The sequence below is a fragment of the Crocodylus siamensis genome, chromosome 3, assembly GCF_052110815.1.
Source record: "Crocodylus siamensis isolate JL-2025a chromosome 3, ASM5211081v1, whole genome shotgun sequence".
NCBI classification, from domain to species: Eukaryota; Metazoa; Chordata; order Crocodylia; family Crocodylidae; genus Crocodylus; species Crocodylus siamensis.
The window spans coordinates 127,740,582-127,765,240 of NC_143397.1; the positions used below are offsets into that span (position 1 = coordinate 127,740,582).

The 24,659-nt window shown below is 41.0% G+C and overlaps 1 protein-coding gene across 1 annotated transcript in view; it reads right to left on the minus strand.

The window, feature by feature from the left end:
- ADAMTS16 (ADAM metallopeptidase with thrombospondin type 1 motif 16) overlaps positions 1 to 24,659 on the minus strand; it is a 185,039-nt gene that overhangs the window by 108,824 nt on the left and 51,556 nt on the right. Inside the window, exons 4-9 of the mRNA XM_090039162.1 lie at positions 15,413 to 15,686; positions 13,891 to 14,090; positions 12,994 to 13,077; positions 7,698 to 7,857; positions 6,078 to 6,183; positions 4,984 to 5,121 (exon numbers count right to left, since the gene is read on the minus strand). Coding sequence (XP_089895288.1) covers positions 4,984 to 5,121; positions 6,078 to 6,183; positions 7,698 to 7,857; positions 12,994 to 13,077; positions 13,891 to 14,090; positions 15,413 to 15,686 — 962 coding nt within the window. The remainder of the gene's footprint in view (positions 1 to 4,983; positions 5,122 to 6,077; positions 6,184 to 7,697; positions 7,858 to 12,993; positions 13,078 to 13,890; positions 14,091 to 15,412; positions 15,687 to 24,659) is intronic.

Genomic DNA, 24,659 nt, shown 5'->3' on the forward strand with positions numbered 1-24,659 from the left:
CCAAGTTAACAGCTTCCAGTACATGAATTAACATTTGACAGCCTCTGTCTCAGGAAAACCACTGTTGTCAAACATTACTGGTTGAGAGTGTGCAGAAGACTAGATTGTGCTTGGCAAAGGGATATATTTTGCATTTAACTTTTTGGTTCCATCAACTGCTCTACTGCAAGTAACTGAATCTGTATCTAAATTCACACATTTTAAGTAGCTGAAAAGTAAGTAAAACATTTCCTGTGAATGTGAGACCATATCTTAATGCTTCTAAAATTAAATAGCCATGCTTCCTAATTTAAGGGCCATAGGCACCAATAAGACGGATTGAGAAGAGATTTTTTACTATTAATATAGTGCAAAAGGAAATTATATGTTAATCCTGTTGCGGAGTCTACTACACTCCTAAATTTAGTATCATATAATACCTGTCTAATTATAGGACTCTTTTTGAAGCATCTGAACCAATTCTGGAGCCCAAGACAGTTGAGAAGTAAAATGGACCTGTCCTTCCATCAAGGTAACTGTAAGGTTCACTTGCCATGTTAATAAATCCAGACTTGTCCCTTAGCTACTTGCATGCAGCTCTCATTGGGAGTTACTGACTATGTAGAATTTGGAGTGTAACCAACTATTTTGAACCAGTCAAAGTTTTGCTCTGTGGAAAGGGCCTGTTTTTTTTAGAATCTGCAGCAAGAAGTTCTGTTTGAAAGTTGTTAACATGCTTACAGATAATTGTAGCACAGTATTATTACGAACAAAATGCCAGCCTCGCAATGGAAGATTTAGAAGAATGCATTTCTTATAGGAGCAAAACTGTATTAAAACTTTTCACTTCATGGGGAAATAAGTGGGTTTTTACCTCTCAAGTTATTCTAACAATTTCCTCCAGGAGAAAAGTTACTTGCAACTTTTAACTCTTCCACAGCAGTAACAGCTGCATTTTCCAAAGAGGTGTGTTATTTAAAAATAATGAAATTCAAGAGAATATGAAAAGAGACCGGAGTACTGTAAGGAGTCATATGTAAGAAGGAGGGCCCTGTGGTGCAAAGTGCTGGATACAGACAGGACAAAAAAGATGGGTCTGTTCCAAAGAGCTTAGAATGAAACCATCGGGGGAAAAAACGAAACAGATGGATTCAGACGGACAGAAAAGTTTGAGGCCACCATGAGACATTAGCGAGACAGGAAAAGGTCAGAGCATAGTGGCAGCCCAAGTGTTGTCAAGGTTTTTGGAAGGTCTCACAGCAAAGGAGAATTTTAACACAAGTTTGGGAGGACAGTAATGAGGCAGCTTTACAGATGTTTCTGGGCAGCTCCACCAAGGCATAAAAGGCAGCATGGTGCTCATTTGAAAAATCTAGCAAGAAGATGGTGAAGGTTGGCAGCATCTTTCTTATGGAATTCCCTATGAAACTCCATAATGCTCAGGTTAGATACTCGGGTGGGATTACCCCTACATATTTCCAGCTGACATTATAAATAAAGCTTTCAAAGCCTTCAGGATGCCACTGAGTTTTCCTGAATTCCTCACACTGTTCTTTTAGAAAAGTACTACCTATATCTTATTTTCTAACTGCTGAGTTAGTTGTGCCTCACCTATCAAAGCAGGGCTGGGTGTAGCATAACAAGATCCACAGCATTCAGATAAATGCAGATAACAGCTGTCTAATACTGCTGTAATCAGGACACCTTAGTAAATATGAGAGAGTGCTGATTTTATGATAGCAAATAGTTTACCAAAGTTGCATAAACAAACAATATGAAAAAAAGATTTCCCTGTACCTGATTTGTGTTGGAGATATTTAATAATTAAGCAGGTGGACTCTGAAGGTGATCTTATCACTTTATATCCCCTATTTGAATCAGCCACTACAAGTTTGCTAAAAATAGTTTCCTAAAAATCTAATCTGAGCAAATGAACAGTTACAGTTGTTAGCGCTAAAGAGCCATACAATTTTTTAACACAAACTCCCTGCCAAGCAACTCACATTCTGGCACAGAAAATGCCGTACATCATCTGTTGGCACCAGCCACATTATGAAGGTCTTCTCTCATTCAAGTGAGAATGAAACAATTAGACAGTCACAAATGCTCCCTGCTTCTTCATGAAAAGTGGAAGGAATATTTACGGTAAAGAATCAGCCATTGTCGTCTTTTAGCTGACTTAACGGGTATCTCCATCACCCTCATGGTACACTTCCTGCCTAGAGCATATGTACTAATACCCTGACTATAGAGTATAAAGCTAAGGTTTAGAGGAACACAAGACAGAATACATAATGACTATGCCTGCACAGCTGTACCTTTAAAGTTTTATTCTTGCCTGGGTGGCTTAGAACAGGGGCGAGCAATTATTTTGGGCAGAGGGTCACTTACTGAGTTTTGGCAAACCATCGAGGGCCGCATGACAGGCAACCCAGGGCAGATAAATATTAATTTTCTAAATTTTTTAGGGGCCCCGCAGGCTGGATAGAATGGCCTGGCGGGCTACATCTGGCCCCTGGGATGCATTTTGCCCACCCCTGGCTTAGAATATCGAACAGGACAATGCACATTTTAAAAAACACCAGTCTCTCTACAAATGGTCCCAAATATTATGTTAAGTATTCTAGTATTTACAGTTCAGGTGGCAAACTTTTGTAGCAGTAAAGTAACTATTAACAAGGGTGAAAGCCAAATTTGTCCTTGTATCTGGAATCCTAGGAGAACAACAACAAGCTTTTAGCTAGCCATTCATTTAAGCATAAATAACTGAGTCAATCAACATTTTTTCAAAGGCTCCTTAAGGTCCAACAGTGTATAAAATATCTAGAAAAGCAGAATTGAAAAGTGCAAAACTGCCAGTGCCCGTCACAGCTGTTCCTTCTAAACTTGCATTCTACGGGTTTTAAGCTATGAGTCTCTTGACAATCTCTTTTCCCCAAAGACAAAAATCACCCCTTACAAAATGCATGACAAATCTGCATGAAAAAATCTTCATCTCAGACATTTGGATTTCTAATGGTATCTGAAATTCACATAGGATCATATAAATGATCTATGCTATAAACTTTTATTCATGGTCATCATACCACAGTAATATAGAATGTATTAGTTCAATATATCAAAAGACTACAAGACTTTATAACTACTTGCTTTACTTCTATAAACAATGATATGCACTGAGTTTCTAACCCACTAACTAGAGATTCTAGGGAAAAAAAATGACAGTCTTACCGGATCACTCACTTGGGGATAGATCCTATGTCATCTCTATACACCTAAGTGAAATGTATGTAGCTATGTAAATGCCCTTCTGACACACACACCCAGTTTGGGCATCAGTGTAGCTATACTTGCCCTATGGATCCCTTCAAAGCATGCCCCATATACTGAACTCTGAATAGCTGCCCTCAGGGAACAGAAGATCCTAGGCATGAGGGTGGAGGCAGAGAACCCCCCAGCTATTACCCCAAAGCCTAGTAGTTAGGGCACTTCCCTGGGAGCAAGAGGCTGAGTTTCAGGTCCCCCTCACTCAAAGTGAGTTTGAACCTGCATCTTCTGCTTCCCAGAAAAGTGCTATAACCAGCAAACATTGTCCAGGCCTCTCTCTAGCCCTTCTTTTGAAGCTAGTCATTTACTTCTTCTCCTCCTACACTCCACTCACAAGTAGGAATGCACACAAAATCCCAGTCTGTCACTGATACTAATCAAATCCAAACTACCAAGAGCCCAAAGTTACCATTACATAAGCTACACCATTGCTATTTAGGCATGTAAAGCTGAAAGAGGATTTAGCCCTTAATCATTCTGGTAACAAATCTATCCTAACTTTTCCCTCTTCATCTGCTTGCTTCTACCATGGTCAGCTCCAGGTTGTGAGTAGCTTGAATACATTTCCTTCAAACCTGAAATCAGTCCAACTACAAAAATCAGCCTTGGCAAGCCAGGAGTTTCCAGGTCACTTAGAACAAAGTTGCTGTGCCAAGCAGCAGCACCTTCGAATATACCACACTTCACCATGTGAGCTGCATCCTGAAACAGGAAAAGTATGGTTGTGCTTGCATGGGGCAGGTTAATTAGCACTGCTGAGTGACGGCACCAATTAGCCTTTCTCCAAGCTCATTACCTTACACTCAGCATGGCCCAAATGCAGATACTGCACTGCCTTCTGAACTAAAGCAGTATAAGTTTGAAGGGGTTGCTGCCTAGCATGAGGAGTCTGCCATGCACACATGACTTTAGCCTCAAGTTAGGCTAAGGACATAACCTTCCACAGAGCAGACAGTCCTTAAGGTTTGGCTACTCAGTGGAGCACAAGAGACAAATATTCTATGCAAGGACTAAGGACATTTTCACACTCTGCACTTAAGGACCTGAAGGAAAATTTCTCTTGGGAATGAGAATTGTCTCACGCTGGTATTTAAGGATGGTCGACAAGGAAGAAAAGAGTATGGTGTATAATCCCAAAAGACAGCGCACAGGGGGTGCATCTACATGTGCATTAATTTGCCTTTTCTAATGTGCATTAAATTTAGTACCTCCAAGGTGAGGTACTAAATTTATGTGCATTAGGCTGCACTAATGCACAGTAGCACATTAGCACACTTTTTTAGTGATACTTAATGCACAGTAAACTATTTTACTGTGCATTAGCCTAATGTCATTTTTTTTACATGACACTTTAACATGCAGTAGATTATTTTACTGTGCATTAAAGTGCATGTGTAGACGTGCCTAGTGTGTCCTACTCCTCAAGTCCAAAGAGCTCAGAGAGAGATCCTACCTCCTGAAAAACAGTAAGTTCCATTGGTTTCTCTAGACTGCTGAGCCACAAAACAATTCTCACCGCTTAGGTGAGTAGTTAAATGTCAGTTTGACCTACGTGCTTCATCCTTTTGTGAGATATTAGGAAAACTACATTTCAAGCTTTAGCCAAGACAGTGAGGCTGCCAATTCTTCCAGTATACGATTCAATGGTGAAGTATAAGATACGCTGAGGGCACATACCTTAAAAATTTGTACAGATACTGACGACTGCAAGCTGACCACGAGAATACCCCATTGTGTCCTGCTAAGGTAGGTGACATGATATTACCTTCAGACTTTTTGCACATGTTTCCTTCTCCATCATGGATCATGCCAAAGCTGCAAGAGATAAGACACACTCACCATAAAATGAACCATATAAGAACTGAGTACCTGCACATTCATGTGTGTAACAAGATACTCATTTACTATTTTTTCCACAAGATCACTATCCTATGCAGTGCACAGAATGGCTCTGCAGAAGGAATGAATGGAGGGTCATGCAGTGAAAGAAGGTCTCTTGTGTTTTTTGCAGGAGGTAGAACATGAAGAGCACATGAAGCAAAATGGTGCAGAAAGAGGAAGTTTGGTCTCATGGTTTAATCATAAAGAAGTAGGGCTGGAAGGGACCTCAGCAGGTCATCTAGTCCAACCCCCTGCCTGAGGCAGGATTATCTCTATCCAAGCCATTCTATACAAATCCAGTGTCTAACCTGTTAGCAAAGCTACACAAATAGAATGTTTCCCTCGAGAAGTGGATTCTGATTCTATTACTGCTTCTGCCATAGGGTTTTGTGTGCTGTTAGCAACAGACTTAGGCCACATTTTTCATCCACTGCCTAAGAACTTCAGAACTGTGTCCAGAGATAGCAATAACAATCATTTAAAATTATGGTTAAACACAAATCAACATCAACGGCCCATGGAGCTGTGACAGTTTGTGAGACATCAAGCAAGAAACCAGGTACATGCCCCAAAGCTGGCAGACATGAGATGATGAAGCTATACAAGGTACTAAAAACTGTGTTGCTTTGGCCAGGCCACTTTTACTGGAATTGCCAAAGGCTGGCTTTAGCAATTCTGAATGAACTTCAGTGTACAATGAGAACCATGGTTTAGTGCTTTGATTGAGTGGGGGCAGACTACTTGTAATAAGTTACCAGTCCAAACCTAACCTCACAGCTCTTGAGCCTTAAAAACTTTTATTTAATTAAATTGCTGACACATAAATAAAAACGTCTCTAAACTCGGTAAAATAAATGCACAGAACCTTCTTGTAATGCGTTCACACTTACTTATGGCCAGATTCGTGAGCAATAGTAAAAGCTAGTCCAAGCCCAGTGTCTTCATTAACAGTGCAGCTGCGATATTTACTACACATTCCACTAATTGGTGCAAATCCTATTGAACAGAAGAATGAAATGTATATTATTACATATTTAGATCACAAGATTTTGGTTTGCTACCATTATAGCTTTAAAAGTCACTTTGGTAAATATGTAATGGTTCCTCTAGAATGGTGCAGACAGAAATACAGCTCCCCAGTATAACTTATGGTGTTTCACAGAAAGCACTGTGAGTTAGACCAACTTTCCCAGCCCAACAGATGTTCACTGTTGGGTCACAAGGGTGTGGAAATTGAGCTCCAATTTGGAGCCAATCCAGCAAGAGAGGCTGCATGTCTGTAGCCTTGTCCTCTAGCTCTGCACACATCTTCCCCTCCCCACCAGCCTCTGGTACTGTCTGCAGGCTGGGAGGGAGGAGAAGGGAAGGGAAGAGAGGGAACTTGGGTTGGTGTTTGCCCAGCCTATACTGGAGGGGGGAGAGGGGTGGAATGGAGCCCCGCAAGACATTACAGTCTATACCGGTAACAGGACAGAAGTTCAGAACACAAAACTGGCCTATGCCCGTAACAGAACAGAAGCTCTGCACATACAGACTGGTTTAAAAATGAGGGAATCCTGTCTAAGACGTGCACTCCCCACCCCCCACCCCCAGGTAGAACGTACATTCTATTTTTCTATGAACAACATAAGCTATATGGGCAAAAAGACTCTTGCCAGTATAAGCTGTATCTATCGGGGGTGGGGGGGGTTTGCTTGTATAGATATGTCAATCAAGGATAAAATATTTTCCCACCCAAGCAATGATCTATGGCATCAAAACTCTGTATTGTAGACCCATGTGTCCCAATACCCACTGGGACAGTTTATCTTTAACAGCCTGTACTAGCAACCAATTGCATTTCACCCTCATTGCTGGATTGGTTGTTCTGTAAGGGCACAATAACATGTTCTCTAACAGATTTCCAGGAAAAAAATATATGTCTTTGTTTTTCATGAATATGGTGTTAAAGACCTGCCAGTGAAAGTATAGGATCTTGTATATCCTGTGCTTCAGAGATGCATATATGAATGTGGCCAAAATTATATATCTTCATAAAACTAGAACATTTCATTACAACACAATTGTAAAAAAAAGAAAAAAAATGCCCCACTGCTTCCCTCATCACAGTGGCACCTGAATCTTTTTGTCAAGGCTGGAAACAGGCTAAGAAATAAGTACTCAAGATTTACTCCTAAGGTGGCAATATAAAGGCACCGGTAAAACTTACAAGCACCCTAAAAATTTTAGAGCTTAACAAATACACACTCCATAGTGCTACCTCTTCTCTCCAAAAATCTTTTTCTTGTGAATTTCAACACAGCTAAAATAGTGTTCAAACATGATTATATCAACCTCAACAGCTTCTACAAGAATGTGTTCCAAGTTCTCAGCTGAGCTATCAAGCCAGGTTCAAGATGTAGTGCATGAATAAAAATACAGATTTAAGTACTTGTCCATGACTTTGAGCTATAAAATGGGTCAGGGCTGACACCCCTGTGATTGTTGATGACTCGACAGCAATGACTCACCTAATGTGTCACATGGCTCATTCTTCCAAGAACATATATCGAGGCCAGTCAGTAGAACAGCATGGTCATGGCGACTTCCATCTTTCCCCACCAGCCCAGACTGCCACTGACAGAAACTACTCAGTGTATGGTCGGCATGGTGACTAATCACAAGCCCTGGCTGCTCAAAGAGATGGAGAGATTGTTAAAAACATTTGAAAGACTCCTATACATTAACCTTTTTTTCCTGGTATCAAGAGACTCATACTTGGGTGAAGCAGCAGGAGACAGGAAAACATGGCGTAACACAATGCACTGCAACCTCCTGCCTATGTGGTCTTGGGTTTCAGATCTCAAGTTAGAACTAATCTCATTTTTTACTTCATTGGAGCACATCACAAAACATCATGCAGTCAGCAATAATCCAGGACAACCTTTACATTTTGTTCAAGAGATTTTCCCAAACCAGGAAAATAGTGGTAGTGAGTATCAAAACTAAGGAGTAGCAGCAGAAGGGAGCAAAGGCTTAAACGTCATCTGCTCATGACAAACTTGAATTGAAGTACTATTGTGAGTATCAACTGACTCACAATTAACTATAGGGAAAAAACTATACAGAAGTACAACTGATTGAAAAAGAGGAAATATTTTTGAAAAAACCAGAAGTCATTTCACTCTGACAGTTTTGAAAAAGAACAGTTTTTATCAACATTTTTCAATGATATCAGTTTTCAGTTGTTCTTCTCCCTTCCTTCCCTATGTTCACCCCTCTGCAATGTTTTTCTCCTTTTCCCCTTCTCCTTTCCACCGTTTAAAAATTTTTTCACAAAAAATTCAAAAATACAAGACATTCATGAAGTATTTTGATTCAAGGAAAACACTATCATTGTGTCTATGTTAAATTCTAAAAGGATCTAAAGTAGTATATCATGTAATTCAGGTGTCTACAAAGTTTACCTTTACTTCAAAGTCACGTAAAGCTGATCTAAATACTAGGCATTTTAAATTTAGATAGGGCAGCATACTATGCATGCTTGTGCTAGTAATTTCAAGGAAAATTATATTAATTAAAGTTAACACAGGTGTATGATCAAAAGATAGACCCTCTTTCTCTTTTCAAGTTGGACAGGTTCCAAATGAGAAAAGTTTTAAAATACGAAATAATTAAGGTGCCACTTAAGAAGTGCTGATTGATCAGCAACTAAATATGAAGTGACATTAAAATAATAACTGTGTGCTCTACTTCAGTCATAATGATTAAGAACTAAAACAGAGAGACCCAGGGGAAAAGAGTAGAGAGGTTAAAGTTCCTGTAAGTACACTATTTACTGCAAAGTATTGAAGAGGTTTCTTAGATATTCAGCTTCAAAAGAGGTAATACTGAATTAACATAAGCCTTTTAGCACTCGTTTCAGTCATAAAAAAAAAGTCACTCTTTTGCAAGATTTCACATCATTTTCCAAAAAAACAGAGGGAAACAGATGCCATCAAGGTGAGAATGGAATCTTATTATTTTCATTCTGGTTTTTAGTTATCTTTAAAAAGTTAAACCATTTTTCCTGGGCTAACCTCAAAGCTTAGAGTATCCTGTAGTGTGTGTGTGGGGGGGGTACCCTAAGAGACTGATGCCCCCTCCCCACCCACCCACCCCCATTTAGGGCAATCTGCCCTGCTCTTTCCTCCCATACCTTTGATGTCAAATGAATTGATGAAAAAATGCAGGAGGCTTACCATTTGTGGCCCTGGTGTTCTGGGCTAATTATACAGCTCCAAACTATCCCTATGCCATGTCCTATGCCTTGCAGATAGTGTCCAAATTTACTACTACTCCCCTAGACTCTTACTGGGCTGTACTCAGCCTCTGGCTGACACAGGCCTCAGGTCCCTCTAGGTGGACCTTGGCCCCTTAATGGACTGCGCTCTAACTCATCTCTGGGCTTCACACTCACTCTGACCCCTTACTGGGCTACACACACACACACACACACACACACACACACACACACACACACTGGGCCTTTCACCCCTCAGGCCTCAGGTCCTTCTTAGTGGACCTTGTCTGCAGGCCTTTCTCCTCTATGGGGTGACCCACAAGGCCATGGGGGCTGAGGCTTTACAGCACCCCATCCTCTCCTTTCACTGGAGAAGAATAGGTGTGGCATTTCCTGGGGGCTGCCCTGCCACAGCAGTCCCACTATACCATCCAACCCCAGTAGGGTGTAGTTTTGGGACTTACCCAGGAACAACAGGAACCTCCTCCATCCCCATAGTTCCTACCCTAACCTCCAGGTCTTATAGGAGTTGCAGTGGGGCAGAGGGTGGAGTAGAGCCAGGCAGGCCTTGCTGCTGCTACCCCTGGGTCCTTCCACCAGCTCCTTTTCAGTCCTGCTGCTGCTGGTTCGTTGTCAGCTTAGACAGGCAGCCACAGACATATAATAATAAATTTTATAATTTTTAAAGGTGCCCGCAGGATGGATACAATGTGCTGGTGGGCTGCATCTGGCCTGCAGGCTGTATTTTGCCTGCCCCTGCTCTAGAAAGTGGGGTTGCCCTCTGTGGAGTAGGGGTCTACGAAGCTTCAGTCTCTGATTTGATTCAGAGAAGATTCAGACCAATTCGGAGGCTGAATCATGGAATCCAAATCAAATCAGGAGACCAAAAAAACCCCCTGAATCTATTCAGAGCCTCTGGGTATGAAACGTACTCTGTTTAAGTTTGTGGACAATACTAAACTGTGGGGTGAAGTGCACACTCCAGAGGGTAGGGAACAATTGCAGGAAGACCTGGACAGGTTAGAAAAGTGGGTAGTACACAATAGGATGCAGTACAACAAGGACAAGTGCAGAGTGCTGCACCTAGAGCGCAAAAATATCCAGCACACCTACTGGCTCAGAAGTGACCCTCTCAGCAGCACAGAGGTGGAAAGGGATTTTGGAGTCATTGTGGACTCCAGGATGTACATGAGTCGTCAGTGTGATGAAATCATCATGTGATGAAAGCTATCATGCATCTTTATCATGCATCAGCAGGGAGGTGATACTTCCCCTCTATGTGACATTGGTCAGACCGCAGTTAGAGTACTGCATCTTGTTTTGGGCGCCGTACTTCAAGAAGGATGTTGATAGACTAGAGAGGGTCCAGAGGAGGGCCACTCATATGGTTAGGGTCATACAGGACAAGCCCTATGTGGAGAGACTGAGGGACCTAGACCTAGACCTCTTCAGCCTCTGCAGGAGAAGGCTGAGAGGTGATCTTGTGGCTGCCTACAAATTCATTAGGGGATTGGAGATGCTCTTTCACCAGGGTGCCTCTTGGGGTAATGAGGAACAATGGTCACAAACTGACAGAGAGCAGATTTAGGCTGGATATCAGAAAAAACCTCCTCCTGATAAGGGTGGCCAAAATTTGGAATGGGCTTCCAAGGGAGGTGGTGCTCTCCCCTACCTTGGGGGTCTTCAAGAGAAGGCTGGATAGGCATCTGGCTGGGGTCATCTGACCCCAGCACTCTTTCCTGCCTACGCAGGAGGTCGAACTCGATGATCTGTTGAGGTCCATTCTGACCCTAGCATCTATTAATCTATGAATCGATTAAAAAAAGATTTGGAAAAACATTCGGAAGGCAATCTTTCAGGGGAACAGAAACTGAGAAGAGGAAGGGAAAATGGGGTAGGAAAGACAGTAGCTGGCCAGTGACTGTGATCTTTCCCTGAGTCCCCTCCAATCACAGTGCTCTGGGGGAGGGATGTATAAATAGCACATAAGCCTCTGTCTGCAGCCTTTCTGTCCCTTTCGTGAGCTGTTTCTGCCTGAGCACTTGGAAGGCCCCCTGCTGGTTTCACACACACCAAGTCACACATCACAAGTTTTGCTTGTCAGCACATTGAGGTGCAGTTTCTCAGAAACCCCTGCACCTATCTCCTTGAAACGTAACAGGCTTCATGCCTTCAGAAGGGGTTCCATCCCTGCTGTTGTAATCCAAATCTGCCAAAACATGACAAAGTTATAGTTCTTTCAGTGATTCTCCACTATAGTCTATGACTGAATCTTCAAATCTCTCCAAATCAGTGCCGAATCTTCTGAAGCTGATTTGGCCAAATTGATTCGGGACAGTGATCCAAATCTCTGAATCAAATCACTGTCTTCCAAATCAGCCAAATTTGAATTGAATACTTCCCTATTTGCACAGGCCTACTATGGAGATACCACAAAGTGTTAAAAAGATATGAACTTGTTCAACATCAACATAGAAAGCTGGGAGGAGTGCACAGAACCCTGCCTAATCCAGAAGGAACATCTGGTACTGGGTACAGGTCAACATGAAGCAGCTTTGATTCAGATGGAAGCAAAGCGAGAAAGAAGAAAACAGCGTGCTGTATATTTGGACACCAACTCAGACAACATATGGATCTGTGAAACTTGTAACAAGCTGTATCATTTCTAATTGGGCTTGTCAGCCACAAACAAATTCATCAGACATGTGACTAGACCTCTTATGTGTACACCATGGTCCAGAGGATTGACACACACATACACAGACACAGCGCACACACACAAGCTGTTTTCAGATGTGAAAAAATAACAAAAAAACCCAGCGCTTTAGTTTCAGATCGGCACACCCCCACACCAAGCACAGCACAAGCTCAGAAGAGGCACCACATTAATTTAATCCAGTTTGCCCGACATCTGTATAGATCACGTGATTCAGTTGGGCTTTCTGGAGCTTTTATCTAATAGTTGATTGAACCAGTTTTAGATTTTAAAGTGCCAAAACACCCTGTTGAAGCACCAGATCTATACAGACGCTGGGGAGTCAGGCCAAACTACCACGCCTCCTCTTCCAGTAAAGCTCTGGGTTTTTTTGGTTCTTTTGTTTTACATTTGTCAGCACCCATACGGAATAGTATGTGTGTGTGCTGAGCATGGGGGGGAGGTCTTTCTCCTTCTATATTATTAATGCTGTATTGATTATTTTAAGCCATATTTAATAAATATATGTATATAATTTTTATTTTATTTTTTTATTTTTATTTTTTAATTTTTTAATAAAAACGCAGTGCACATAATCTCATCTCCTCTTTTGCTTCTTTACTAATCAAATTGATAGGCAAGTTACCAATTGATACCTCCAGAAGCAAAATATTTATATTAATTGTACAGCAACCATATATTTTCTGTACAGCAACCAAAAAGTCATACCATACATTTATCCAAGTGGGGGAAAGAGAAAGAAGCCAAAAAGTCCACTATGTTAATAAAAAGGAAACATTAAGATTATATATAAATTTTCTTCAGGAGAAAAGAAAAGTTTTGGTCCTACCTGCTCATCTTCCAGAAGTATCAGACCAACAACTGCAATATTTATATTACCTCCTATTGTTCCATCTTTAAACAATGCAGACACCTACAATATTAACAACAAATCAATTGAAGTATTAGTTAAATTTTAATGTCTGCTTTAAGCCAGAATTTTAGCATAGTTCGAATCTATTCCAGCTGATATATTTATATAATAATGTTATCACACTGTAGCATAACTAGCGGTGGGTGAGTGGAGCAATAGTTCTATACACTGATTAAGAGGAAACACAAGGATGACTGTCCCACACAGCCTAGGGCAAAAAAATTGCTTGTTATACCTCTATTATCATCATTATATCTACTGATAGATGGTTATAAACATGAATTCTCAAGGGCAAGATAACATTCGTTTTAAAGATCAGGTACATTTAAAAAAAGTAATCTGTTTAAATTAACAAAAATGAATTTGATTCCAAATAGATGAAACTGTGGATTAAAATCTATTAACTTTCTAAAATGAATAGTCTCCTCAATTTGCCTTATCAAATGTAGCACAGGTATCAGAACAAAGTTCTAACCTCCAAAAAGCAACAGCTGCCCAATAAACAGATGGTCTAACCCTGTATTACAACTCTTATCTTTTATAAGAGAAAAATGTGTCGTGATTCATAAACAGCACTACAGGTTAATTTTTACTGCCACTTTCTGCCAGATTTAATGGTCTGCTGGGTAAACAACTGTAACAGTACAAAATGAGTAATCAGTAGTTGCTGTTTCATGCCCATTCACTCTGATAGGATTTTTATGGCTCATAAACAACAAACTGGGAACTGATGTAAGAATGGCAAATACTAAAAATAGCATATTATGAAAGGTTTAATTACCCAGTTGGCCTCAACAAGAAGTGCTATCCTACCATATTGAGTATAGTCAAGACGTAGGTAGTAATGTTTTCATGGCCATGGTTTTGCATCATCTTTTTGTCAACTACCACTAGAGTCTCCACATTCAATTCTTTATTCCTGTGGGCCTTTGGAAGGGACCGCTTGTTTCGTACTGGATACTTATATTCATCTGGTAAGATGTAAATATCTTCTTCTGGAGGCTTAGGCATATCTGTGAAAGGAAACAAAGGAGAGATAGGGAAGACAGAAAGCTTCATACGACAGAAGTAAGCCAAAAAAAAAAAATTAAAGCATTTATGTTTATATGCAACCAACTAATGGGCATATACTGCCATTTCATCACATCTTGGTCTATGAAATCAAAGGAATAAATGGCAAAGGAAGAGCACAGACAATTCTGCAAAGAACTGGAATCAAGTTACATTCTGTATTCAGTCCCCTGCTGAATGCCAAATGTTGTAGAAGTATCTTTGTGCAAACTCCTCGGGATTTGTTCTTTAGCATACTTAAATGTTCGAAGGCAAACAATGTTTTCTTTCTTCCAGCTCTTATGAACAGATGTACTAATTTAACATAACTTTGTATTCATCACTGATTTGTTATAATAGAACAGCATACTGAATTAGCTGGAAAAAAATCAGAAGCTGCAGAAAACTCAGATTACTCAAATAAATACAGTCATTATATGATTGGAAATTAAATATGGCTTGTTTAAATAACTGCATTATGCCAGTATACACTGGCTACCTGTATGTAGCTCAAATATAAAACACTCTGTCCTCTCATGACTAGCAGTAATTAAAATTAAAGAAAGTTTACAACAATGGCTTCTCAATGGCTCTTGTCAAATATAGGTGTTCCCTTCCCCCGGGATCCTGGTATCAGGAGCATGCAGGAGGCCAACTTATGAGAAATATGCTCCAAGCAGAAGAATCAGTATGACTACATGTAGGAAATCAATAGAGCTACACAATTCTTCCACTGTCTCATAGCCCCAGATCATAATCTATTATTAATGACTGAGACACTGGGCCATCATGTCCTACAATCAGATTTTTGTATGAGCTTTCACCTTTTCCTCAGCCTTTTAGAACTACCAATTCAATTAGAAAAAATAACATGGAAAAGCTGCAGGAGAGTGCCAGGTGTAAAAAGACATTAATAAGCTAACAATCTGGCAAGGGAAAATTCACTATATTATTAAGACATGTCCCTGACTAATTAGAATATTCATAACAATTATTATTACAAAGGTACAATTTTCCCCTTCTTGTGACTGGTACTAACAATATATCAGAAGCAAATCCCTTTGCCCAACACACAGCCTTTGGGAATTCTAGGTCCAAAGCTGAATTTTGCAACTCGAATTGTATCCAAATCCTGGATGTAACTGCAATTTAGCCCTACCTCTAGCTGTTACCTGAAATAATTTGCTTTGCTTTTAAAAGCACAGAGAACAGCAATAAAAACATGTGGTAGGTTAACAATAACTCAAAAAATGTGAATGTATATGGAAAAAATGTCCTTACATACATTTCTTGCGCCTCCCACAAAAGTGCTGTTTTTGCAGTCGCCCATGCGTGTGATGGCGCTGATTTTCTTGAAAATATGTGTTGTGATTTTCCAGTTCCCTTTGTCTCTCAATCACAGTTACCTCATTATTGTTGGGTACTTGGGTTTCTATAGATCTCTTGTACAACATGTGGGAGCGGTGTCCATCCGGTGCAGAATAGTTATGCTTTAGTGCTATATGTGGAGGTAGTGGTTTCAAGAAGTAATCTGCTTCTTGGGTTCTTATCAAACCTGACTAGAGAAATGACAACAACAAAAAATGAATTTCAAGGCATGTGTTTTTATTAACATGTCATTTTTCCCCACACCAGTCATTTTTCCCCACACCAGTTTCCAAATAGTATTTCTTCATTTTACTCCACACAGCTTTTTTCAGAGATGCATGAGATGCAACATTAAACAGATGCAGTCTGAAGAAGATCCTATCACTTTCCACTCTCCATCAATAGGAAAAAAAGTATCCCTTACAAAAAGGCAATACAAAGTCTTTGTATTTACTTGCCATAATACAATTAAACAAAATTAGTACAGTGTTATTTGGAACAGAGACAGGGATCATGAGAAAATGAAGCAATATTTTAACTTGGGAATGAATATGCAAGCTAATATAAAAAGAAGTAAATCTAAAAGATAAGACCATCAAAGGGAAAAACTTCAGAAACTATAATGATGCTGAAGTGGCATTGATTATAGACAGCCAGTTCAGATCTGAACTTGCAATAGAATAAATCTGCAAATAGGGTCTGTGCAACTTTGGGTAGTATATATAAATTCATTTTTTGACAGAGGAAGAAAGTAACAGTTCTTCTATTTATGGCCCTGGCTGCTTTGCACCTGAACACAGAGCTTGGGATATGATACTTAAATATGTAGCAAGAGACTAAGAAAAGAGTTGGATGTACCATGAGAGAAATAATAGAGAACTGCAAGATCTGACCCTAGAAGCAGGATTAAGAGAGTCATTATGAATAAGTTAGCAAGGAAACAGCTAAGAGTAGAACTGACAATGCACAGGGAGAAAGAAAATTCAGTGTTGTATATCAAAATATAACTAGGACGAGTAGAATGGAACTGAGAGGAATACAATGAAGGTTGAGTATCAGGAGAAACTTGCAGTGTGCTAGATCGAGTCTGTGGACAAGTCAACAGAGAAGTGGTGATAACCTCCTCATCTGAGACATTTTAAAAGTAAACTGGACAAAGCCTGAAGAAGTATACTGCTAGGAATAATCTGATCATGGCAGAAAAAGATATTAGATGATCTAATTGGTCTTTACCATCTCTGTGATTCTCTGTTTCCTAATGTAGCCCAGATAACTTGGGTATATACTCCCCTTCTCCTATTGAAGGGGATTGTTAGCTTGCAGATGTGCTGTGGGGGAACTGCAGACTGCTCAGTTTCCCTCCATCCCTGTAGAACCAGGCCAGGACAGTCAGGGGACTTAACGATATACACATTTATTTACATTAAATTGTCACAAGGGAAAGGAACATGAATATGAACATATGTACAATGTATATATTTATAAGATATCTAACCAGTAACATAAACAATACCTTCTGGGTAAATGACATAAAACCTTATACCAGTGCTCCAGATACAGGTAAGTCACAGGTAAGTATCTGATCTGAAACAGATAAACCCCAAAGATAAACTCAATCCTGAGGGGAAACCCCAATGCCCTTGGGCTTTTGCCAAGCCCTACAAAGAAGCTGGTAACTTTAGGGGGGTCCACTCAGTGGGACCTCCCCTTTCAGGAGCCCTTAACTAACCAGGGAGTGGGATTCCCTTCCCCTGTGGGAATCCTCTTTTCCCTGCAACTCATGGCACCCAGGCCTGGAGGGTGGTCCTCATCCTTTGTGCCAGGCTGCTCTCTTGCCTGCAGTGGGCTTCGGGGGGGGGGGGGGTCGCTGTTCCCTGGAACAGTGCTCCGCTATGCAGGACCTCTGGGGCCTCTGGCTTGGCCTTGTCTGCTGGCTCAGTAGCCTGAGCACCATCTGGCTTCCTGGACTCAACCTTTTGCTATGGGTCAGAGGCCTGGGCTGCCTCGTGCAGCACCAGGCTCGGTCCGCTCCATGCAGCCCCTCCTGCACCAAGCTCCCAGCCTTGTTCTGGGGGTTGAGGACCTGAGCCGCCCAAGCTCTCCAAAGGTCCTACTCCATGCACCGGCCTGTGCACCGTGTCTCAGGCCACACACAAGAGGCTGCAGGCCTGAGCCGCCTCACACAGCTCCCAGGGTCTGGACGCCGTGTGCCGTGCTGCACACCGAGAGCCTGACCTCTTGAGCCGTCTGCTGTTCCCTGCTGAAGAAAGTCTTCAGGGCGCTTCTGGGCTACTGCTTCACCCTGCTGAGCAGCTCTCCTCAGCTCTTCTAACCCCACTCTTCTCTCTTCTCTGTCCCGAACGTGCTCTCCTCATGCTGGGCACACAGCTCTTTTTATACGCTCCAGGGCTCCGCCCCGATGTCTTCCAGACCTGAGTGTTGCAGTCTTCAATCAGGTTCAGGGTTGGGAGGGGGACTCCTCTCCCCCTCTCCTCAGGAAAGGGGCATGACTGAACTCCTCTTGCTGCCTCCTGATTGGAGGATGAGCTCCACCAATCAAAACAGCAAGATTTCAAGCCCGGGACTCAACCCAAACTCCAAAATGCAAGCCTGCTATACTAATATAAAGCCATATGCTCCCACACCTCTTGCCCAAAAACCTGTAACAGCTTGCTATAATAATTTGTACCCTAACAACAAACACAAGCTAAAACTTCCTACTTGTTATGTTATTTACTGCCCTACAACACAAAAGTGATTCCACAATGAAAATCCACTAAACACATGCAAATCTGCAGAGAAGAGGAATTGGCAGAAGGAGAGGGAAGAGGAGTGGGGGGGATGGGTTCCACCTAAAAAATATGTGGAAGTCAAAGAACTAGATAATATGACTGTCCAAAACACAGTTACCTAGATGGTTAATTAAGCTTTATATTTACAAAATATTGCACCTTCCAATAGCAATAATACTGGAGTAATAGAAATGGAATCAAATTAAGTGGTATAAAATGCAAGGCCATGAACTGAAGGACAAAGTAAAAACTTCTGTTAGAAACTGGGTGCATCTACATGTGAAATTAAGGTGAAGCAATAAACTGTGGAGCTGTTTGAGCTGGAGTAAACTGCTCCAGGGTCAACATCTACACATATGCCCAAGACAGTAGCAATTCAAGCCAGAGTGGAGCAGACCCAGCGTGGCAGGGGTCATAGGGCATCAGCCCTGTGCTCCCAGTAGTAGTGTCAGACTTTGGACGGATTGGCTGGGGTACAAGGATGCTGTACCTGTGGAGTCAGGTACCTAGTGGCAGACAGGAGTCTGGCCTCCATCCGGTCACTGTCTACATGTGCATGTCAGCGCAGTTAATTACTCTGCTGTAAGATAGCAGCAGAGTTAATTAGTTTACTGCACCCTGATACTAATGCACATGTAGTAAAGCACATATGTAGATACACCCATTGAGAGCTCCTCAGTTGCAAACAACTGAAGTGGTGCAGATGCTGGGTATACCAGATGATCAAAGAATATTACAGGTTAACTATGAGCTGCCAATAGGTTGCAGCTGCTAACAGGAAAATGTGGTCCTAGGATTAATAGAACTTGACAGGATGCTATTAGTGCCATTTGTACAAGGCACCTATGAGACCTCATTTGGAATACTGTATATGGTTCTGGTCACCTCCATTCAAGAGAGATGAGATCAATCTAAAACAGGTGCAAAGAAAGGTCATTTGGGGGGTAAAAAGTAGACCATCCTGTAAGAGGAGTCAAAGATCTTAGTATGTTTAATCTAACAAAACAAAGGTTGAAGGGGGATAAATAAATCAGGGGAGTGGCATACAACTGTAATAATGATGTTGACATATCAGAAGGTTCCTAACCAGAGCAATGAAGTTCTGAAACAGCTTTCTTTACCTGGCATGGTGTGGGCAGAAAACCTAGCTTTTTACAAGATGCCATATAAGAAACTCATGGAAGGGGTTGTATGGTATCGCACCTGCCATAGCAGGGGACTGAATTTGACAGCCCAGAAGGTTGCTTCTAGTCCTACATTCCTTTAATCCAACTGTGTCAGCTGATGGCTAAGTACAAAGGGCCATATTAAGGGTGGGTAGGTTTAATTCAGATTTTAAGCAGCTTAAAAAGTATTTTGCTGACATTCACAACTATTCAGCTTTTCTTAAAAAGAAAATCTATTCAACAGGTGTTTACACCCCCTCTGATACTGGCAGGTCACTTCCGTGGCAGATGGAGGCTGCTCAACCTCCAAGCTGGATCCTTGCACTGAGCTGGCAAAATGAAGTGACCTCACTGTCCACAGAATGGCTGATACTTTTTTAAGAACAAGTAAAGGTGATAACTTCAATGAAACAGGTAAACACCCTACTGTCTTGTTAGCTCAGCTCATCAGGTAATGACTTGGGATGGTGACTGCTAAGTCAGGCCCTAGACACCTCCATAATTACCCTGTACCCAGATGCCTGACATTGTCACATCTTGCGGTGGCTGGATAAAATGCAATAGGGTCTTGCAAATCAGGCAAGCTGAACCTTTTGAACATTATTCAACACAGATTATTTGTGTTACACACTGAGTGCCAGAATGAGTGTGGTTTTGTTGGGGGGGTTTTGGTGGGGGAGGTAGGGAGAGGGTTGGCCCCCAGCCATGTTGCAGGCTAGGAATGAACATGATGTGCCGAACACGATGACCCTTCAAAGCACAAGTAGGAAAAGGACACATATAAAATCTGTCTGGTTTTCAAACCAGTCAGTCAGTCACCTCTGTGTGAATGCTGGCAGCAATCATTTTCACGTGTCAGTTTTCCAGTCGTCCTTGCTTTTGAAAGGTATCCTAGGAATGCTAACCATAGTCAGCAAGGCTGATAACAGAGAAGACCTGAATTCCTCTGTGCCACGAGGCAACAACTAGCCCCACCATTCCCATCTGTCTTGGGCTGTTTTTTGCTTTTTCTCTTTGTTGTTAAGACCTATATGATTTTCCTTTCTGAGTAGTGATCAGGGAGAGATGTAGCCAGCCAGCCATTCCTTCCCCTGCCCAACAACAGGAATGTCTGTCATAGCAAATGCTCCAGCTTCATTTCTAGCACATCCCCAGATATTTTCATCCATTTTTCTAGATAACTTTAGAGGCAAGAGTGAATCTCAGCATCTGTTATAAATTCATTTAACTAAATACCTAGCACTTTTCTAAGATATTTGCTCTTAAAGGCATGCAAATATGTTATTTAATCTCCAACTGGCCAAACAGGACACCAGGAATTTAGGAACAGGTCACATCCCTCCTTATCCTTTTCTCAGCCTCAGGATAAAAAAAAAGGAGGTAGCCAAAAGGAAGGGAAACTCCATAGGATGTCATGGGAGAGTTCCCTGGATCATTTGACTGTGAAGAAAGAAGGGAGAAATGAAGTCCATGGAAGAAGTGTCTATAGATCCCATGGAAACCACAAAGCTTCATAGTAATCCCATATCTTTCACACTTCCCCTTTTTCTTCTTCTCAGGGTTGGAAAGTATATCACAGCTAGTATACACAAGGGCAAAATTGTAATTCATTCTCTTGATGCACCACTCTTTTTTTGTTGACTCCTTTGCAGCATTTGGAATTGGGGACTCGTCTCCTTCTCCAGGTCCTACCCGCACACATGGGATTGACACAATGCTCTTTAGAGTTCGGAGAAAAACAGGGAGATGTGGGTAGAACCTATATGCAGAGAGCCTGTCCCTGCATAGATGTCCAGGAAAGCGGTGGATTTTTATGAATTTTTGTTTCCTTTCCTTACCACCCCTGCAACATGTTAAGCCACACTCCAAAGCAGAGAAGCACTACAGCTGCTTGAAAAACCTCTGCCCCTTCATGCTTGAATTTTGTCATGTGAATGAAGTGAGGGACCCAGTAAGTACCTTTGAGTGTGTGTAGAATCTGACATGTCACTGCCCTTCTCCTTCCCGGAAAGCTTAAAACCCTCCTAATTTAGACCATCCTTGTAAGTCTGTCACCCTGGAGATTGGTACCCCTGCTACCAAGGAAGTCATCAGAGCCACGCTGTTCCCTTTCTCCATGTAGGTTGCTCCAATGTTCCACCAAACCAAGCCTTTCCCTGCCCTACAGAACATGGCATCCAGAGTTCAGTTACTTCTGTAAAACACATCTGAAAAGCAGGGTAAAATCAGCCCACAGTGAGCTCTGGGTTGCTGCATCCTGAGTGCTACTGGTACCTGAGCTAGCTAGTCTAAAACTTGCTTGAGAGCTACACTGCAGTCTCTGCCATTCCTGAGTTTGCAATAGTAGTTTGGAGGGGGGAGGGAGGGGGGGTCTGGTATATGAACAGCACAGGGTATTCTTGTTACAACAAAGAAGTAAGTGACACCACAGTGCATAACCAAGTGTTTTAAAGCAGTAGCCCTGAGGAGAAAAAGAAAAGTGTAAATGGGACAAGTTTCTAATTTCACCCTGACAATGCTCCCTTTTACTCTGACATCCAATGTACAGAACCATGTGAGCATGAACAAACATGTACGCACACAAAAATACAATAGTTAAAAAATTTACCAGGCACTTATTTGCCAAAATCAGATATGTAAATAGGGGACCAACTGTTCAGCCATTAGCACCAACTCCTATGTCTTCTCTTTTGACCCTGCTTTGGGTCACAATCTTTCATATCAGCCTCCAAGTAATATGTGTCTGGTAAATCTCTAGTGCCCCCAGCTAAACTTTCTCTAGCTGCTGCAGGAAATAAGCATGATATGCACCCATCCCACTTCTCACAGAATTTGTATACAGTTGCCATTAACAACAGGCAACTGAGATTTTCAAATTCTCCTTAAGTCATTTTTCTAAACAATACAATGCATGCATAGTTATAAGACAGATAAGTAAACAGCACAAGTTGGGACTTACAGACACTTTGATGTAATCTGAAAATAAAAGCTGCACTTCACATTTATGGTTCTGTCTCTAACACTAACCACAGAAAGTCTAAAAATATTCTCTCTATAATGTGCCACCTACTCCTTATCATTAGGCCATTTTATTTTGATTCACAGAGTAGTCGTACTACATGCACTTGCCTCACAGCATAACCCTGCATGCCTCTGTGCACCATCAGAAAGAAATACCCTGGATAATAAAAAACACCATGCTTTTTTAAAGAAGAAAAAAGCACTTTGAGTAATTGAGCCTTTTCAGCAAGTAATAACAAACTATGAAAAGTCATGTCTCAGTTCAATTGCCCCATTCTGGGAGTGTGACATTTTATTGGAACTAAAAGAAATTCCCCTTGAAAGTACTGACCACACAGCTAAGTGATATTAACCATATACAAAGTTAAAAAGAAACACGGATGACAGAAAACCTATGTGGAGGGGTTCCTAAACCCTAAGAAAAAGAGGATCTGTAACTAAAAACCTTAATGAAACCTTGTAAAGGTATAAACAAACAACATTCACAGTAAAAGGAAAAATGAGTGCATTCAGTTTAATGTCAGTTTAATCTATAGATTACTAGGGTTATTAATTTCTGATTGATCTGTAACTGAGTTGTAAACAATTTAGGGAAATATAATTAATTTAAAGAAATCCAGTTAAACAGCTCTCTCTTATGTTGTGATACGTTTTCACAGGTGTTGTTATATAAAATTTATACTCTTATATTTTAGGCCTAAATTCCCTTTAATAAAGAAATGATCTGAAATACAGTTCTGCTATGGGAACTGTAGAATACATAGAACTGAACGAAATGATCCAAGGATTCCTCCTTTGGTAAGTATAATACATTAGCAGTTCTCAGTCTGGTTTGTATAAATAATGACCAGAGCTCTTGGTTTTCTCTGATTTAAAAAATCCCTAATTTGGGGGTTACAAAAGTAACCCAAAATCCACATTTTTCCATGATCAAAATGAAATACCACTATTATAAATATATATATATATATATTAGTGGTTTCATTTTGATCATGGAAAAATGTGGATTTGGGTTACTTTTTTTAACCCCAAAATTGGGGATTTTTTTTTAATCAGAGAAAGCCAGGATCCCTGATAATGACTATCAAAACTCTAAACATCTGTTCAAATTTAAAATCTAATTCAGTGCTGCATACAGTCTATCAGGCTAGAAAAATAAGAGACTTGTAAGTAATAAATTGTAACTTTGTTCTCACTGCATGGCTGAAAACATCTTTGCCCTTTAGCCAAATCTAGAAAAAAAGTATGAGTTTGATGAAGCATAAAGCAAAGCAGGACAGAGCAACAAACATGCAACTCACATGACAAATAAAATATGTTAAGGGAAGAAACAAACAGAAGTCAAACAAACAAGTCTTCAATATCCTTCATGAATGCTCAGAATGATCCCTCATTTGGTTCACGATTTCAGTCAGGTCACCAGACAGCAGGGGTTACTGTTTTATCCAATCACAGTTTGCATGATGTAGATTGGGATGATATCAATATCTGGTTTCATAATCAAGGCTGAAGAACAGTGGCTATAAATTGTAAGGGTGAACCTTTTCTTGGTAAAGGAAAGAACTTAAATTGATCAGTTTCAATAGATTTTAAACTTTTCTCTAAGATAATGTTTTCAGGCTAGAAAGGAAACCTTCCAAACATGAGGCAAATGGCATCCAAAGTAATGGTATCTTCCTAAATCCACAGCCAAATTCTTTCCTATTCAGTTAAGTTTCTTATATTCAGCTCACCACAGCACACCCACCTCCACCCCCGATGCTGTTTTCCTAGCATAATAGAGACTGGCCCTAAAAAAACTGACTTCAGCAAAGTGATGATAAAATATTCACTATAACAAAGAGGACTCACATTTTCACCTTAAAGAGTTAATCATCCTATCAAGGCGTTGGTGTGCCAATATAATCACAATGCAGCTAGTAAATTTTTGAAGTGAAATTATAGTCTAATCACATACACCAGGGGAGGTGAACCTGCAGTATTAATATCACAGGTGGCACTGGCAGCCCATGTGTGGGGCATGCAGCAGGTCGGGGAGGGAACAGGCAGCACAGTGGCAGATAGAGCAGGAAACTAGGTTTGTGCAAAGCAGCTAGTATTTGCTTTGGATTTGGCTGATTCAGGGGACAGTGATTCAATTTGGTGATTCGAAACCATTCGTGGTAAGCAATTAAGCTTCAGTTTC